Source organism: Colossoma macropomum, unplaced genomic scaffold (assembly GCF_904425465.1).
Source record: "Colossoma macropomum unplaced genomic scaffold, Colossoma_macropomum, whole genome shotgun sequence".
In the NCBI taxonomy this organism is placed as follows: domain Eukaryota; kingdom Metazoa; phylum Chordata; class Actinopteri; order Characiformes; family Serrasalmidae; genus Colossoma; species Colossoma macropomum.
Genome location: NW_023494793.1, coordinates 45,299,234 through 45,319,233, shown reverse-complemented (window position 1 = coordinate 45,319,233; position 20,000 = coordinate 45,299,234). Strand labels below are relative to the sequence as shown.

At 38.6% G+C, this 20,000-nt stretch overlaps 1 protein-coding gene across 1 annotated transcript in view; it reads left to right on the top strand.

Moving 5' to 3' along the window:
* Positions 1-1,183: 1,183 nt before the first annotated feature.
* The window catches only part of si:ch73-61d6.3 (occludin), a 44,721-nt gene continuing 25,904 nt past the window's right edge, over positions 1,184-20,000 (top strand). The window contains exons 1-3 of the mRNA XM_036579671.1: positions 1,184-1,449; positions 9,189-9,963; positions 13,835-13,996. Of these exons, the coding sequence (XP_036435564.1) occupies positions 9,214-9,963; positions 13,835-13,996 (912 nt within the window). The 5' untranslated portion in view covers positions 1,184-1,449; positions 9,189-9,213. The remainder of the gene's footprint in view (positions 1,450-9,188; positions 9,964-13,834; positions 13,997-20,000) is intronic.

Here is a 20,000-nt window from a genome sequence, read left to right as displayed (position 1 = left end):
TATAGTATATATAGTGTTGTAGTGTTTGTGGCATTTTTAGTGTTTATTGTGTAGTGTTTGTTGTGTTTATAGTGTCTATAGTGTTTATAGAGTTCATAGTGTTTGTTGTGCTTATAGTGTTTAATGTGTTAGTGTTTGTACTGTTTAGAGTTTATTGTGTAGTGTTTGCTGTGTTTATTGTGTCGTGTTTGTAGTGTTTATATTGTCTAGTGTTTGTAGTGTTAATAGTGTCTATAGTGTTTGTAGTGTCTGTAGTGTCTATAGTGTTTATAGTATTTGTAGTGTTTGTTGTGCTTATATTGTTTATGGTGTTTATAGTAGGTGAACTGCAGCTGAGACGCAGGTAGTGTGTTTGGTGATGTGACAAAGTGGTAGAATTGTGGTGTAACTGCTGTCCCATCGATTGTTGTTGGGTGTTGGGAAAACACATTTCGTTGCAGAGCATGCTGGGGATTGAAGTGCAGTGCATTGAAACTGGCTAATATTAGTAATAATTCAAAATAAATAAGCACAGGACAGTAGAGATTACCCAGTGTACAGTGGGGTTGTGCATATCATCACCAGTGAACTGATAATTAGTAATAGTTCTCAGCAGTGTAACACAAGCATCCTCAAATGTGTGCAGATGAACGTTCCTGAGCATGTAAAGTGAGTGGAGGGTAATGTTTCACAGGTGAAGTGGCTGGTATTTTGATTTTTGGTGTCACAATTATATTATATTATATTTGCACATCCAAAACTGGCCCAGACGTTACAATGTAGGCGTGTTTAGTAAATGTGTGCGCGCTCTGTGTGGACAGATGTGATGCAGCAGATGTTTTATCCTCCTGTGTTCACCTGTTGCAGCGTCATTCTTCTTGTAGTACCCAGCAGTGTCCACCAGAGGGCACCGTTGACCGAAAAACCACGTCTGGAAAGCGTTTCTGACTTTACCAAGAAAAAAAAAAACATTAAAAACACCCAAAAAATACATCACAAACTTTTACACACTCAATTATTCACACTGACTATTTACATCATAAGACTGACCTTTACAAAATAAAAGACTTAAACCAGATTTTTCACTTCAAAGCGCTAAAACTACTAATCGCTGGTTTGGCGCCCTCTGCTTGTCGCTCTGTGTCTCTGCACGGCCCGTTCGCCCCGCCCCCTTAGAGAAATGACCAATAGGAGCGGACTGAGCCCCCAGCGGACGGAGAAAAGCTGCGGACTGAATGTGAGTGGTGTTTTGGGGTTTTTGGTGTTTATGAGCAGAAACTGAGACGGAAACTGATCTCAGACTCTTCATTCGGCGGTTTACGGTCAGAGTTAAAGGGGCTAAAGGAGGAAAGACGGAAATAAACGGAGGAAAACTCTGAGTTTGATCACCTGAGCCGGATCTCACACCTGTTAGAGGAGCAGCGACTCTGTGCGTGTTTGTGTGGAGGAGCTGAGGCCAGTCTGATCCAGGTAAGCCCCCCCCCAGAGCCTTTAAAGAGACCCCTCAGCTGAGTTTAGAGTTAGTTAGGCTGACTTTAGGCCCGTGAGTGCGCTTTGTTTTATATAAGCACTTATGTACAGTTTTATTAAGTTCTCTGAAGGTTTCCCTCATTTTCAGGTGAAATAAATGAGACATTAGCTGAGTCGTGATTTAAAAGGTCTTTGAAATGTAGCTGGAGTGTTTAAGGAGCTGGTTTTCTGTTTGGTTCTGTGTGATGGGAGTTTGTTGTTCAGGCCTGTAGTTTCTCAGCTGGTGTGATGATTAATTAGATTACATATTAAATATGCTGTAGGAGAGAGGCGCGAAGTCCTGTATGGAGGTGAGTTTCACTGCTGAATTCACCTGAAACCTTTTAAAAAACACTGAAAACAGACCGGAACTGAGTCCAGAGCATGGACACGGCTGATTTTAGAGGTTTTAGAGGTTATAAAGCTGAAGTCTGTGGATCTGGTCTTATGTTTGGTTCTGATTTGTCAGAACGTCCACACTTGTTTTGGACTCAGTGGCTCTTCTGAGGTGAGTCTGCAGGCTGGTAAGTGGGTCACGGACCTTTACACTGAATAAAGTCATTCACACTTTTTATGATTTTACATTGCTTCCTCTGTCAAATCGATCAATATCCTTATTAAAAATGCTTTGTTTTTTTTTTTCAGTTTCATTTGTTTAACTGGATCATTGACGTGTGATATATATATATATATATATATATATATATATATATATATATTATATATATATATATATATATATAAATAAACTTCAGTTTCTTTTGTTATGTTTAGAGTTTGAGCTGTTTCAGCTGTATAATAATTAGAACTGTATAATAATTAGAACTTTATTTATACAGAACTTAATGGCTGAAACAGCTCAAACTCTAAATATAACAAAAGAGACTGAAGTGAAAACAGTGGAAGAGGATAAAATTAAATTAATCAGTAATTAAATATCACTGATATTTAGATATAAGTGACTTTATTAAAGATTTACAGTGTTTCTCTTTATTTCATGGTATTTTTTGTTGGATAAAACATTTTCAGTACTGCACAGTATTTCAGTGTTTCTCAGTGTTGTCAGTATTTTTCACAGCACTGTTTATATGTTTTATATTGTTCAGTGTTTTTCAGTATTTTTCATTTTGTATTGTTCAGTGGTCAGTACTGCAGTGTTTTACAGTGTTGTTCAGTACTGCCGTGTTTTACAGTGTTGTTCAGTACTGCACAGTGTTTTACGGTGTTGTTCAGTACTGCAGTGTTTTATGGTGTTGTTCAGTACTGCCGTGTTTTACAGTGTTGTTCAGTACTGCACAGTGTTTTACGGTGTTCAGTACTGCACAGTGTTTTACGGTGTTGTTCAGTACTGCACAGTGTTTTATGGTGTTGTTCAGTACTGCAGTGTTTTACGGTGTTGTTCAGTACTGCACAGTGTTTTACGGTGTTGTTCACTACTGCACAGTGTTTTACAGTGTTGTTCAGTATTGTAGTGGTTTACAGTGTTGTTTAGTACTGTAGTGTTTTACAGTGTTGTTCAGTACTGTAGTGTTGTTCAGTACTGTACAGGGTTTCACAGGGTTGTTCAGTACTGTACAGTGCTTTACAATGTTGTTTAGTACTGTAGTGTTTTACAGTGTTGTTCAGTACTGCACAGTGTTTTACGGTGTTGTTCAGTACTGCACAGTGTTTTATGGTGTTGTTCAGTACTGCAGTGTTTTATGGTGTTGTTCAGTACTACACAGTGTTTTACGGTGTTGTTCAGTACTGCAGTGTTTTATGGTGTTGTTCAGTACTGTACAATTTTACAGTGTTGTTTAGTACTATACAGTGTTTTTTTTGGTGTTGTTCAGTACTGCACAGTGTTTTACGGTGTTGTTCAGTACTGTACAATTTTACAGTGTTGTTTAGTACTATACAGTGGTTTTTTTGGTGTTGTTCAGTACTGCACAGTGTTTTACAGTATTGTTCAATACTGCACAGTGTTTTACGGTGTTGTTCAATACTGCACAGTGTTTTACGGTGTTGTTCAGTATTGTAGTGGTTTACAGTGTTGTTTAGTACTGTAGTGTTGTTCAGTGTTGTTCAGTACTGTACAGTGTTTCACAGGGTTGTTCAGTACTGTACAGTGCTTTACAATGTTGTTTAGTACTGTAGTGTTTTACAGTGTTGTTCAGTACTGTAGTGTTTTACGGTGTTGTTCAGTACTGTACAATTTTACAGTGTTGTTTAGTACTATACAGTGTTTTTTTTGGTGTTGTTCAGTACTGCACAGTGTTTTACGGTGTTGTTCAGTACTGCACAGTGTTTTACGGTGTTGTTCAGTACTGTACAATTTTACAGTGTTGTTTAGTACTATACAGTGTTTTTTTGGTGTTGTTCAGTACTGCACAGTGTTTTACGGTGTTGTTCAGTACTGCACAGTGTTTTACGGTGTTGTTCAGTACAGCACAGTGTTTTACAGTGTTGTTCAGTACTGCACAGTGTTTTATGGTGTTGTTCAGTACTGCACAGTGTTTTACAGTGTTGTTCAATACTGCACAGTGTTTTACGGTGTTGTTCAGTACTGCACAGTGTTTTACGGTGTTGTTCAGTATTGTAGTGGTTTACAGTGTTGTTTAGTACTGTAGTGTTGTTCAGTACTAGACAGTGTTTCACAGGGTTGTTCAGTACTGTACAGTGCTTTACAATGTTGTTTAGTACTGTAGTGTTTTACAGTGTTGTTCAGTACTGTAGTGTTTTACGGTGTTGTTCAGTACTGTACAACTTTACAGTGTTGTTTAGTACTATAGTGTTTTTTTGGTGTTGTTCAGTACTGTACATTGTTTTACAGTGTTGTTCAGTACTGTACATTGTTTTACAGTGTTGTTTTAGTACTGTACTGTGTTTTTTGGTGGTGTTCAGTACTGTACAGTGTTTTACAGTGTTGTTCAGAATTTCTTGTTGTTCTATTACTGCAAGAGATTTTAAAACATGTACAAAGTTCTGTGTGTGATAATTTTGTGGGTAAATAGGAGCTGATTCTACACACACACACACACTCTCTCTCACACACACACACACACACACACACACACACACACACACACACACACACTCTCACACACACACACACACACACACACACACACACTCTCTCTCACACACACACACACACACACACACACACTCTCACACACACACACACACACACACACACACACACACACACACCTTAACCTGATCCTCACATCCAAATACACACACACTTTACAGAGCAGAAACAGAGGATCTCTTGTTTTATCCATCTGTCTCTCTCTCTCCTTCTCTCTCTCTCTCTTTCTTTCTCTCTCTCGCACTCTCTTTTCTGTCCTCTTTCTCTATCAGCCCTGTTTCTCTTTTTTTTCTCTTTCTTACTCTTACTAACGTTGTTTTTCTTTCTCTCTCTCTCTTGTTTCCCTCTCACTCTCTCTTCTCTTTCTTTTTCTTACACGTACTCTCAGTCTAGCAGTGTAAACTCACGCAGACACATTGTTACCCTCTCTCTCTCTCTCTCTCTCTCTCTCTCTTACTCTCTTTCTCTCTTACACTCACTCATTGTTCTTCTCCCCCCACACTGGTTACCATGGTAACCACGCTCAGGCAGCCTTGACTTTTCGCCCCTGCAGGGAGTGGGGTGGGGGGTGAGTAGTGGGGGGTGGGGGGTGAGTAGCAGGGGGGCACTGATGAGGGGGGTTGTAGGTGCACAAGAAGAGCCAATAGCTCAGTCTGCATTCCTTCACCGGCCAGCCAGAGTCCAGCAGCTAGTAACGGGCACAACACGGGTCACTAAACCATTACAGTCATACACCGAATTAAAAATAGCCACAAACAGTTTAATCCTTTAAACTACAGGCTTATTATTCACTTATTAAAGCAATCATTCAGGCAACACACTTCACCCCGAATGTAGTCCCTCAGCCGTGTCTGAAATTTGCTCCTTTACTTTTAGCACTGGGGCTAATGTAGCTAACTAGCTTAATCAAAGTTTATTAGTAGTAGCCAGTCAGCTTGGTGCTAACGCGGGTTAAGCCGTAAACAGAGTCGTTTAGAGTGGTTTGGTGTGAGTCAGAATTGTTCATGACTTTCAGGGGTCCATGAGGTTAATAAAGCGGGTCCCAGACCCCCCAGGGACCCCCTACATGTCACACCTTTTGCATAACTCCACCCCTGCTCTGCCATTTTTATCCAGCCAAACTCTAGCCAAAGTTGTGTGACGAGAGGTTGATTGATTTTTGTGTAAAATGGCTTTAAGAACAGTGTCGTGTCATATTACTGCATTACAGACAAATGTAATGTGATTATCTGTAACACTGAGTATGAATTCACTGCCTGATGACTGAGACACTGTTTTATGATAGTTTTGAGAACTTAAACTCCATTCATGGTGGAGGGATACATGCAGGGCGCTGTGAGGCAAAATAGTCCCCAAAGAAAACTTATTATTTCAGATTTTCCTCTATTTTCCATCATCAACATTCCATATAGACTCAGAAGACTCGTGTAGGTTCACTGGTGGTTCTGGATAGTAAATAAAATGTATATATTTGTGTTGTAGTCATGGCGACCCCTGGTTCCTATCACCACCACTGTAAAGACATCTGAACCATTTCACACCAAACCACTCTGAATCTCTCTGTTTACATCTCACACACTGAAATGAATGCAGTCATTAAAAAAGTCTTGAAAGCTGTTTTTTTTAGTGTGGAGTGATTCTGGTCCAGCGTGTGTGATCTTAAACAGAGCAGAGCAGTGAGTCCAGCTGGCACTGACTCAGATGGACAATGAGGGAGATTCAGCTTCACTCCCACTCGCCACACTCGCGCTGACCACACTTGCACTGACCACACCTCCGCTGAACAGCAGCTCAGTGTGTGGACTCCTGGTGGTGCCGTCTCCATTCGGCTTTCTCCTCTTACCTCACTGCCGAGCGCGCACTCCTCACACTGCGCTTTTACACGCTGTACACGGGGGTCCGCAGGTCGGTGCATGTGGCCATTTTTAGGCCTGTGACTTGATCACCATACTCGCACAGTCTCGTCAAAAATGAGTGTTTAATAACATAAATTACATGATAATAAAGCGGCCAGTTAGTGGAAGCACAAGGTAGGTGTTTCTAATAAAGTGGCCAGTTAGTGGAAGCACAAGGTGGGTGTTTCTAATAAAGTGGCCAGTTATGACAGTGCAACAGTAAGACTGATGCTGAGTAAAATGAGACACTGAATCTGTGGCAGGTTGAGTCATGTTTTAACTATGCAGATTGACAGATAAACTGAGTATGTTTATCCTGCACGTTCAGGCCGGGCATAACAGGACAAATAACCTTTTTACAAGACTTTATATTTCATATGCTGCTGTGTGAATCCAGATTATATGTATTTTGGCTCTGACTCCTTTGGAATAAACCACTCTTACAGAAACCCTGCACTTTATAGTGTGGCAGCCATTCTTAGTGTTGTTCTCACTGAAACATCTTTCACCACTCAGTTCACCCTCTACCAAACACTATGTGGTGAATAGTGAGTGAATTAATGAGTGATCCATTCCAAACACTGGGAGTTAAACTGGGTAAGCTTGGCAGATGTGACATAGATGTTATAAAGATGTTATGTATGTTATAAAGACGTTATACTGCTTACAGTTTTTTATCTTTCTGTTCCTTTACTGGAGCAGAAAAGAGCTCATTTAGTCATCACAGCATACTCTGTGCTTTAGGAGTTAGACACTCTACACTCTTCAAAAAGATGCTTCTTCAAGGGTTCTTTAGTAAAGACAGTGGTTCTGTATAGAACCATGAACACTCAGGGAACCATCTCATGCTTAAATGGTTCTCTGCATTCCTCAGATTGATGGAGAATGTGTTGTATATGGTTCTATATGCACCTATAAGCGTTTTGGTAATGTTATGATGTCATGGTTATATAGAATAGAACCTTTTTGGTGCTACATAGAACCCTTTTCATAAAGGTTGTATATAGAACCATATACAACACATTCTCCATCAATCTGAAGAACCATCTAACCATGCACCACCTAAAGAACACTTGAAGAACCTTGAAGAGTGTACAGGTCAAATATTTGGAATCACTTTTTGAATAATATATCACATTTTTGCTCTAAATGTATAAAATGATATATGAAATATTCTACAAGTTTAAAAAAACTGAAGGAATGTTCTATGATGAACAGAACAGTAGATGCTTCCGTATTAACTGAGAAAGCTGTAAAGCTTCAAAAATGAACTTATAATAAATCAATATATATATTTTTTAAATAATATTTTCATTTTATAAATTTCATATACATTTTTATAAATTACATTAAAGCTACACCATGTATGATTTTGCTGTTAAGACTGAAAGAAGCATCATTACTGAGTGAGAAGAATATAAACAGGCTAAAATATGATGAGCGTGAGCTGCAGCAAGTCGCCCTGTAAAGCCTGAAATAATCCTTTAAAAGTCAGAGGCGTCGAGTTTTTCACACCACGTCGTACGTCTTTACGTAATAACGTCACACACAGACTCTAAAAGTAGGTCCAGCTCAATGTTTCAGGCCTCAAATGATCTCAGAATCAACATCGCACTGATGAAGATATTGTTTCAGCCAGAAATGAACCCAATACCATTCGCCAAACTAAACGGGCTGTAAGATGCTTTACAGACTGGCTGGAACAAAACAACATTAATACTGATCTGGAAAAAACTGACAAAACTGAGCTGAACTTGATATTGCGGCAGTTTTATGGCTCAGTCTGATTTGGTCAGACTCTGAAGATCAGACTCCACGTTTGGCGAATGGTGTTGGGTTCATTTCTGGCTGATTCCAGGTTGTTTAGCTGTTCTTCTGTCACAGCTGCCGACTGAAAAGCTGCTCAGTGGTGATGACAGTTTGGGAATTTAGTGTAAGGAGCTGGAGAACGAACTGTCGGCTGTGCAGCGAGTGGGCGGAGCTCATTACTCTGACGTAGCAACAAGCTGCTCGTTAAGGAACTATAATTTGGTGAAGGAACTGCGAACATTAAAACATATTAAACGCCGCGTTCACGGCCCAGTTTATTAATTTATTACTTTATTTATCACTGTGATGATCTAATCACAGCCACGATGTTATTTCACGATAACACACTCCCTCTCAGGTTCTGTTGCTTAAATATGAATGCAGACAAATATGCAGGAAGCTGACCAATTATTGCTTTATGGACAAAAAATATCCAATGAATTTGTCTTCGCACTGAAAGTAAAGGCCATCCAACCATTTCATACAGTTCACGGTGATGAGCTGAATATCTAGCGCCTGTTATAAATCTTAATGCTGAATGATGAACTGAGTCCAGTGAATGTAATGTTGTCTTTGAAGTAAACCTATAAAAAATATCACCATAATCCACCACTAGCATGGTGCTAAATGATCACATACATGACTCAGACTGTGTGGAGTTCTAACAGACTTTCTTGAAGCCTGAATTTTGTATGTATTTTGTCCATTTTGTCCCAAAGCTTCTGTTAAGTTTTAGCCACATTAGCCTCGTAGCTCCAGCGCTAAAAATAAAGAAGAAAACTTCCGACACCAAACGTGTCTCAGCTAATCAACTACATGTGGTTAAAATGGGAAACTGGGCAAATTTGGTTGTATTTGCAAAACTATAAAATGGTGTAAATACATTGAAAGTGTGCACTAAAGTCTTTACCTTCTTTTGGCAGGTGTCCTCCTCGCCAACCGTGAGCGATGTTTGAAAAGCAGCCGTACGACAGCCCCCCTATGTACAGTCCTCCGTCCAACGGCTTCGGACCCCCGGGTAGCTTCCAGCCCCCGCGGACCGAGATGGATGAGTACCCTCCCCCTCCCGGGTCCTACTTCGTGGGCGAGGAGATTCCCCAGCACTTCTACAAATGGTCCTCCCCGCCGGGCATAGTGAAGATCATGGAAGGCGCTATCGTGGTCTTGTGCTTGGGAATTTTCGCCTGTGTTGCGTCCACGCTGGTCTGGGATTTACAGTACGGTTATGGTTACGGAACCGGGCTTGGGGTCGGTTACGGTACCGGCTATGGTTCTGGATACGGATATGGAAGCTACGGCTATGGAGGCCTTGGCTCTGGCTACTATGGAAGCGGATACTACAACTACCCGACACCGTACACCGCCAAGACCGCAATGATCGCGATGGCAGCCATCAACTTTATCGTGGCTCTAGGCTTCTTCGTGGCTAGTTTCTCCAAAACGAGGGCCGTGAGAAGCAAGAAGTTCTACCTAGCCGTGCTAGTGTGCAGCATTGTTCTAGCCGTGCTTCAGGGCATCATAAACATCGTCTACATCGTGGGAGTCAACCCCATGGCTCAGAGCTCTTCCAGCATGCTCTACAACCCCATGCTAATGATGTGCCAGAGTCTGTACGGGAACAGTGTGAGCGGAATGGGAGCAGGATTCCCGCTCTACAACCAGTACCTCTACCACTACTGCTACGTCGATCCACAGGAGGTAACAGCTAAGCATGAACATTTATCCTCATATCACTGAAAACCTCATATCTCCATTTTTGTTGTTTTTCGGTTTTTGACATAACTTGAAAAAGCCTGTTGCTCTTTACATTGTATGTAAATTTCATGATGAATGGACTAAAAGAAATGACCCACAATGACTTGGAAGAAATTCTAGTTCCATTGACTTACATTAAAAGTAAAGCAGGTTTTTTCCTTCTCCTGTAAAGTTACAATTTTGGAGATACGAGGTTTTCTTCCGATAACAGCGATATGTTTAGTGAAAAATCAGATTTCCAGAGTTTTCCCACTTACGCTCTGTGTAGATGTTCAGCCATGTTTGGTGTGTAAATTTAGTTTTAGCACTGGAGCTGCGAGGCTAATGTAATGGAAGCTAACGGATAAGAAGGCCTATAGCAACAAATTAGCGCGGTGCTCACTGCACACCCTATATCATCACACAAGTGGGGTTACGTTTCATTGCTGATGCAACATTTATAATAAGTAAATAATACTGTAATAAATAATAACTGTATGCATTGAAAATGGATTTTTTAATGCTATAAATCAAACAAATTGTGATTTGTTTAACTTGTTTAAACAAACGCATGTGATACCGCACTGCACTGAGATCCGCTGTGTGGCTACATCATTTTAATCCGCTATTATTTATTTTGGGGAGAAGTAGTACATTTTCCTCTTTTTCCGTGCCATCTTTAACTTCCCTGATAGCAAGAGGACAGTGGTCCACTGTCAGCCCACTGATGGCAGAGCTGGTGGTCCACTGGCGTTTTCCGGGCAACCCAGTGGTTAAGCAGAGTATTAGAGAAAATTCCATTCATCATCACTCATTTTCCACTCACTGTCCAGTTTACTGATTTTTCCTTCCTTCCTTTCTTTAGTTATACTTTATAAATTAGTCTATTAAATAATTTTAATCCAGCTCAGCGTCAACAACATTCTCTATAAAACCATTTTATATCAGGCCTAGTCATTTTTTTTCTCTCTCAGTTGTTTGTAATATTTGTCTTAGTTTATTTTCCAAAATAAAAGTCTCTGTGCATTTAAAATCTGTTTGAGGAGATTAAAAACTAGTAATCTGGGTTGTCCGAGGGTGTACCAGCAGTGGCAGCGAACTTATCAAGCCAGCGGACCGATATATGCTCGCTGTGTGGGTTGTGTGTATCATCTTTAATCAGTATTTTTGTTCTGCGTTCAGGCAGTTTAGCCTGTTTAGAGCTACAATTTAACGGATTCAGTTTTTGCCAGAGAAATATGAGATTCTTTTCATTCAGTATATCACACTTTTGATTAATTACCATAATTCTTAATGGTGCTTGAGTTGCTGAATTGAATCACTGAATCAAATCGCAGTGTAGATCACTGAACTCAAATCGTTCTTAATTCAGAAAAATCGTTTTTGACTTGAATTGAAAACCAATGAATCGTGAATCAAAACAATTTGCTGTCAGCTCACAGATTCATGTGTTGTGGAGTTCAGACCCCCAACCAAACCTCAAATGATCAGCTAAGACGTGTTTGCTTCATTAGTTTAGCGCTGGAGCTACAAGGCTAACTTAGCTACCAAGTAATGCAAGCTTATATTAGCCTATTAGCATGGTGCTAACTGTATGTTTATTATCCTCTCAGTTGTTCAGGAGCTCTAATAGACTGGATTCTGTGGTTTCTGACTCTGTATGACTCACTGTTACCAGTGAGTTACCACTGTTAACAGAAGCTAATGCAAATTAGCTAAGCTAAAACGGTAGCGCCGTCTTTGAAGACAGAAATTTTTGCCCACAGTTTTTTTCTCTGTAAAGTCTATTGGAGATTACTGAACAGCTCCACACGGCTAGAGTTGAGTGAGTGATGATTTAGGCATGTAGCTAGAACTATGCTAAGTGGCTAATGCTAAATTTCCATTACTAGCTGCATTAGCTTTGTAGTGCCAGTGTGTTGTCCAGTTTAGAGGTCAGGGGTCATCCGTATCAGACTTCAGCCTTTTGTGTTCGTGGTCACTCAGCCAGTTTTAGATCATCAGTGAAACACTGGACACCAGCGACTCTTGTGTCTCTTTCTGTCTTGTTTCTTGATTGTTTTCAACTCACAATTTTAAAACCACAGTTTACAATATGATATCAGAACTTAATTGATTTCCCAAGAACAGTACAAAACAATACAAGAGCATGTGCAGCCTGAATTAGACCTAAAACGCAAAATATGAACAATAAATTGTAGTATAAGTTAAATGTAGAGATATTATCATTGCACTGTATGAGGAAATAATGTATGTTACAATTTGATCTTATTAAGCAGTGTCAAAAACACATTATGTCACAGTGACATTAGTACAAACTCTTCTAATGTGTAGGTGCAGGCTGTGTTTAACTGAACTGGAGCGTAATTAAGTGTCCCTGCTTACAAGTAAACAGTACAGCAGTAACTCATATTTGACAGGTAGTGGAAAGGTGAACAAACCCTTTATTTAATGCATTAAAGAATGAAAAACAAGTCTGTGATAGTATCTTAGATAACTAAGGATGTCATTTTATACACAGCTGTGTGAAGCTACTAGGCTGCTATATTGATTCTCCCTGTAAAATAAATAGTTGTAAATGGACTTAATTAACATATTCTTTAAATATGAGCCACGTCTTCCTGCAAAAGTACCCAGTTTAAGGGGTGCAGCAAGACATTTCATGTGTAAGTATCTGTGTAGAAGATTTATTTCATCGTTTTAGTAACTGATGGCTTAATGTAGCCTAATTAAGGCTGTCTACATAATTTTTGAAATATATATAAAGACTTTCTTTCTAAAATGCTGTAAATCCATTTGTAACAGTTTTGGATATAAAGAGTTTTATTTTTCTAATAAATGTTATATTAATCATTGGACAGCATTGATATGTCTTATATGTGTAAAGCCCACTCCAAACAACATATATCATGGAAAAAAATAGAAAATGTATTAAAAAAAAAAAATCAGTTTAAGGTGTTTTAAAACAAAACCTTTGATACACAGATCCAAACTCATCTCACTCTTTTTGTAATTCTTGGGTTTTTGGGTAATATGTGTAGTTTGGAATAAGAAATGGAGTAAATTATGTGTCATCTTGTAATATTTAATTAGGTTTTGGACTGAGCGTATGCCCCAAATTGCAAGTCCTAAAAATATACTTATCATGCCCTGTGCAAGAACAAACAGCCTGACTCACAGGCTGACACGCTCATCCAATAATATTCAGAGTTAAAGTATTTACTGAATTAACCACTGGGAAACTCTTACAAGTTTCAGATCTCTTTCACTGGTTAAGCTGGAGCGGATATTGACAGTATTAAATCCACTGTTGGAAAAAGTAAATGCACATTTATTAGCTTGGCACTAACGTAACAAATCCCATAGAGGCCCTGGTGGGAATTAAGATGATCGTGGTGATGATAATGAGCTGAAAAATCTGACAACCAAAATAGCTTTGATTCTGTAACATGTCTTAAATAAAGGGCTATAAAAATCTGCAAAAAATCAATGTGAGTCTATAGAGGAACCCACTTATGGAAATATGGAATTCAATTACCAATTTCTATTTGCTCAGTTGAACATATTGGGAAAAGATAAAATATAAAATGTGCCATAACCTTTGCACAGGCTGCATTTCAGGTTTTATTTTCCCCTCAACATGTTAAGTTCAGTAATAAACAGTAACCTGCATTAAAAGGTGCTGAAGCATATTTTCTCTAGACGATGAGTTTACATATTTATATTGAGAATTTAGACAAAAAACGCGTAATTTGTTCGGGGGTGTTCAGACGTTTGTGTACGACTGTGTATCTGTGAGCTGAAGGACTGTTGTTGTTTCCTCTCTGTCTCTCAGGCGGTGGCGATGGTTTGTGGCTTTTTGGTTGTGATTGCTCTGGCTGTGGCTGCCTTCTTCTCCTACAAGACGAGGAGTAAAATCTGGCGCTATGGAAAACCCAACGTTTACTGGGACGAGCCGCTGACCGGGGGGCCGGAGGGCAGAGACGTGGAGGACTGGGTAAGACATTAAATCGAGGGACCGTGCAATGAGGTCACACTACGAGACGATGCCAATGATGTCTTCCGTATCTGACTGTGTGGTATAATTCATGTTGACATGCCACAAAATGACCACATTCTGCTTGGGTCATCCATCATCTCACATTTGTTGTATGAACTCAAATATACTACACATTTTCATACAATCAAACAGAAAGCAGTACTTGGTACAGAATATTGTCAGCGTATTTTCTGTTTGTAAGCCAAAAAACACCCTTGGTTCCCTTTTTGAGTGTGTGCTTGTGCTTCATTCCGTGATTGAGGATTATATAGGGGTTTTAGAATGATTTAAATCATATTTGATAGACAGTTTTTTGTTGCTTTGGGAAATCATCTATCAAAATGAGTTAACATTCTTGTGGCGTTCCACAGGGCTCCATTTTAGGGCCTTCGCTTTTTTTACTGTACATTTTACCTTTAGGTCATTTTGTGAGTTATGCTACTCATAGTAGTGGGCGATATACAAGTTAATCCGGTGGAATTTCTTTTTAAGGTCTTAGTTTTGTCATTACCGTTATTTCGGTGTGCATATAAATGCAGATAATGCGACGTAGAAACAGTGCAGAAGACACTGATTCCCTCACCTCACGTGTACTGAGCTGCAGTCTGAGGTCAGTTAGTCTAGTTTATTGTCAAAGGAGCGACATCAGACTGTAATGAGTTAATGAGAAAAGGAGAGTGGAAGGAAAAGCCAGTCTCTTGGGGTTAGCCGTTATCCATTAGCCTAGCATGGAGACTAGCCGGCTCCCCCTGTGCTCCACCTACTGCACTCCTCGCTCGGCCGGCTGCTTCAGGCAACGCCGCGGTCTCAGCCTACAAGTCGAGAGGCTCCACAGTTTCTTGGCTAAAACTGATAGAGTGAACAGCTGTAATATTTCCTAAATTCCAGCTGAAGTCATCTTCCTGTCTGCCAGCTTCTGTTTTTTAATTTTCCCATTCCACCTTAAATGGTGCAGCAGTTACATTATGGCACATTTAATGTGGAACGGGAAAATCACCTTTATCTCGTTAGGGTTAAAAAGCAATACTGACACCTGACGATATATTTTTCATATATATACAGTTTCTCCAAGTAAAATTTTTAATTTCCTTCGGGATCAATAAAGTATCTATCTATGTAAAAATCTACTTCAGTTGTTAAATGTTTCTTATTAAAAATGGATGGACGTCCAGAATCATACGCTGCTGTTAATCTACAAAAAAGGTTTATTTAAGCTTCCAAATTGTTTGTATTTGGAAAAATATAAATAAATACATGATAACGTGATATATACTGAAATCGTCAGTAATCCTAATTATACTGTGATATTCATTTTTTTCATATACGGCTCACTCGTTACGACTTATGATAATTTGAAAGCATTTGCTGTGTCCTGTAATCTGCCTCCTGACCAGCGTTTGGGTTTGGTTCCAGTCTGATAAAGTGAAGGTGTGGTGAAGGTTATGAAATAATTGGCCACGTAGTGAAATTAATTTTAATAATTAATCTGTTTTGACGGACCTCTCTGCCTCCTCATGTTTACTTTGTTATCTTTAACCCTTAGAAGTCGAGAGAGAAGTAGATTTGTTGTTGTTTGTTTTATTATTTATAACATGTAAACATAATTACATAAAAAAGTAATTCATAATCACTTGCGTGAATTACATTTCCATTTGATTTACATTCTGTATTGATAGGTACGAGTCTGCACTTCTGACTTTTCCTGTCAAAAATGACTAAAATAGCAAAAAATCTTTATAAAAAACAAAACTGTACACACCACAATAACTTTCATTGAACCCTAATCATACAAAAATATTTCCACACAATTTCTCATCTTGTTTCATTGAGCTACGAGTCATAAATTATTCATATAAAATTCCTTGGTTCAGCATATTATACAGTAGGATGAGTTTGATATCAACAGCAATATCAGCAACTTCTAAGGGTTAAACTTGGATAAGTTTGAATACATTTTTCTTCAAAGCTCACTTTTTTGGTGATTATTCTGGATTATTGTGTTGATTCTGCCTCATTAAGGTGATTGTCTTGCATTATTGTGGTGATTATTCTGCGTTGTTGTGGTGATTATTCTGCATTTTTGTGGTGATTATTTTGTCTTGTGGTGATTATTCTGCATTATTGTGGTGAGTATTCTGTGTTATTGTAGTGATTATGCTGCACTATTGTTTGTTATAGTGATTACCCTGTTACTGTGTGGCACCTCTCCGTGTAATCCCAGCACATCTGCCCAATCCTCTGGCCGGGCTTTTCTCCTGAGTATCTGTGATGAATGTTGGTGGTGAAACTGAAAAGCTGGTCTGGTGTTGAATCACAGGACACAGATCACTTGACGACGGTATAATTACAGCGTGAGGGGCGTCCGAACTCTCGCGCTTTATCTGATGACTAAACGCTCGCTCTGTTTGCGAGCTCAGGCTGTTCAGTGCTTATTACCTTTTTATGGTGTTACACAGGTGTGGCGGATGAACGCTTTACTCTGTCAGGTGACCCACATACACAACAATCACCCCCAGGGTCAGATTACACCAGACTCAGTTCACTATTTTAAACCATACGTCGCCCCTTTGATACCTTCGCTAAGGCCTCGAACTGATAGTTCTGATAATGCGGGTTCTTCATTCACAGAGCAGCTGCTGAAATGACTCATCGGTGCAGAACCTTTTAAGGACGTTGAGGTCGCTGAGGAGTGAAATTAATGTACTTTTTATTATGCATTTATTGAGGGTGCAGTTTCTTCCTCCTGTATTTGTTGGTTTTATGGCCTTAAACACTGTATGTTTCAATTTTGAACGCTCTCGCATCAGGAAAGGTTCTGCTGCCTTTTACCTTCTGTATAAAGAACCAAAGAAATAACTCTGAACAATCAGATCTGAGTTCATTCTTTTACATCAATCCAGCTCAATCTTAATTTCCTCATAATTCATGGCAACATCATCAAAACGCTTGTTATTATGGTTACGCTTCACATCTTTCATTTTGGAGGACAAGTGAGGGGGGTGTAATGAAATAAACACAGCTTATTATATGATTTTAAAACTTAAATCTAGACATTTTTTCCTTGTTTTAAGTGATTTTCATAAGTCATATTTCCTCACTGTGTTGGCAGATCATTTTGCTTGTTGTAAGAAATGAGCTTCAAACAAGAAATATGATCTGCCAACAGTGAGATCACCTGACTTACAAAAATCACTTAAAACAAGTAAAAAGTCTACATACAAGTTAATAATCTTATAATAACCTTACAACAATTTCAGAATGAGAAATATTAGATATATCGACTACATTTAGGATCATTTCACTCGACAAATAAACACCATTGTGTGATAGAAGAATAAACCAGTCATGCTTTGATTTGACCATGCTCTGATGAGAAAACATCTTCTAAAAGTTCTAGATAACTGACTGTGAATAGCTGTAGTCTAAGCAGGTTCTGGTTAGTTGTTAGGAATGTAAAACAGTGGCAGCAGCTCAGTGTCAGAACTCTTTACTGAAAAGGTCACTGTAAAATTGATACATACAGGCTCAGATATATGATAATGTCTGTTACAAACTTCAGATAAAACATACAGAACAACTTTCATAAGATTCAGACATCCGTGTTTAATCTGGAACAGCCAAAAACTGTTCATGTCGTCATGAGCTCAGTGCTAAAACACTACTAAAGTCCCATAGGGGTGCTAGCAGAACCTAGCATTATTGTAGAGGGGGTTTCTCTTTGTTTTTGGTGCCACCAATGTTACAGTAAAGTCATGCTTTACATTAATATGATTAAACTTTCTTGCAAACAAAGTAGTGAAACATGTTACAGCTTAAATTGTTGTAAACACATTACAGTTACTGATTTAAAGAGAATCACGTTACTCATGTTACTCATACGTCTCTAAGAGAGCAATTAAATACACACAATGCATTTAAAACGCAGATTTCCTCTGTATGGATTATACGCGCTGAAGAGCAGAGAGCCCCGGCTCACCTTAACAGGCCGGGCTGCAGCTTATTACAGATTAATTTCAGGTTTTATTTTCAGCTGTTTTTAAACTGTTTTAGGTATTCAAACATTTTCAAACATTCAAATAACTGATTGTTTTTACTTTACTGATTACATTGCTTTTTTAATTAATGACTCCAACTCTGTTCCCAACTACTGTCACATATACATTTGTGTGCCAAAGTTTGTGCGCCCTGGTCAAATTCCATGTTTTTGTTGATTCTCTAAGAGAAAGTAAGTTAACACGTCCTCTACACTGCAAAAATGGGATCTTGTCAAGTGAAATGATCCTAAATCTAGTTGATATATCTACTATTTCCCATTTTTGGATGGTTGTGTTATTTAGCTTAGTTCTGGAAATTATTTACTTGTTTTTGGTCATTTTATTAAGTAAAATTATCTCACTACACTGGCAGATAATTTTCCTGTTTAAACTAATTTCTTACAACAAGCACAATTATCTGCATAGTGAGATAATTTAACTTAATAAAATTATTTGAAACAAGTAAAAAATGAATAGACAAAGGTTAAATAATCTTAAATTAAGCTGACAGTAATCTCAACAGGAGAAATATTAGATTTTTGACTATATTTAAGATAATTTTACTTGTCAAGACACCATTTTTTGCAGTGTACAGAGACACACCTGCATATTTTCATTTATTTTTAATCTCTGCGGAGGATGTAAAAGCTTATTTTAGCTTCGTCTTTAGCGCTGAGTGACCGCTTGCTCTGAAATGTGTGCTCGGTTCTCTGATGTGGTTCTGTGATTATTAAGAAAGTGAATGATGTCCTGAGCGCTTGCTCTCCTGTCCTGGACTCGTCCTCCGAATGGCTCCCATCAGGCCGATGGCTTTGTTGCTGGTGCAGAGCTGTTCACAGCAGGTCAGCTGTAGTGCTGGTGACGACCTGCCGTCTGAACAAGGGTCATCAGACCCTGCCTCACATTTACCGAAGGACTAAAGAAGGACTGTTAAAGGACTCTTAAAGGACTGTGGAAGGACAGTGGAAGGACTCTGTGTTGGTTGTGGTGCCGTCTGTCTGTGTGTGTACTTGTTTAAACTGATCTGTGGGAAAATGAAAATAAAGCAAGGTTAAAGTTTTGAGCTGTAAATGAGAATGTTGTGTTTGTTTTGGTAATCTAAAGCTTGAACACGCCTACTGAGGAAGTCTTCACACTGCAAAAAATGGTCTCTTGTCAAGTGAAATGATCTTAAATCTAGTCAATATATCTCATATTTCCCATTTTGAGATGGTTGTGCTCTTATTATAAGATTATCTTGTTTATTTCCAGAAATGTTTACTTGTTTTTGGTCATTTTATGAAGTAAAATTATCTCACTATGCTGGCAGATAATTTTACTGGTTTCAAGCTCATTTCTTACAACCAACACAGTAATCTGCCAACATAGTGAGATAACTTTACTAAAATGACCCAAAACAAGGTAAGAATGATAGAAATAAGCTGCATAATCTTATATTAAGCTCACAACAATCCCAACAGGAGAAATATTAGATTTCTTGACTATATTTAAGATCATTTTACTTGACAAGACACCATTTTGGCAGTGTGTGTTTACCTTTTTTCACATTATGATAATACTGACAAAAAATCTAAAATACAAAAAGAAAAGTCAGTGAAAGAGCTATAAAAATATTGACCTTGTGACAAACAGGGCTATTTAGATGCCGCCTACCTCAACCCTGATTGGCTGAAATGCATTAACAAGGACACACATTCCATTAATTAACTCTTAACTAGGCACATGTAGTAATTAGGATAATATAACGATCATGGTTTAATATTTCAATTTAAATATGTGAAGAATAAACTATATTTTTTAAACTAAAAGTGCAAAGTGAAACACTTCGTGGCTTCATTTCCAAAAATATTTCACTTGTATTCAGATTTTGGCAAAAAACATAAATTATGTCTGTCAGAGAAACTAATTTAAATAATTTAAACGTTAGG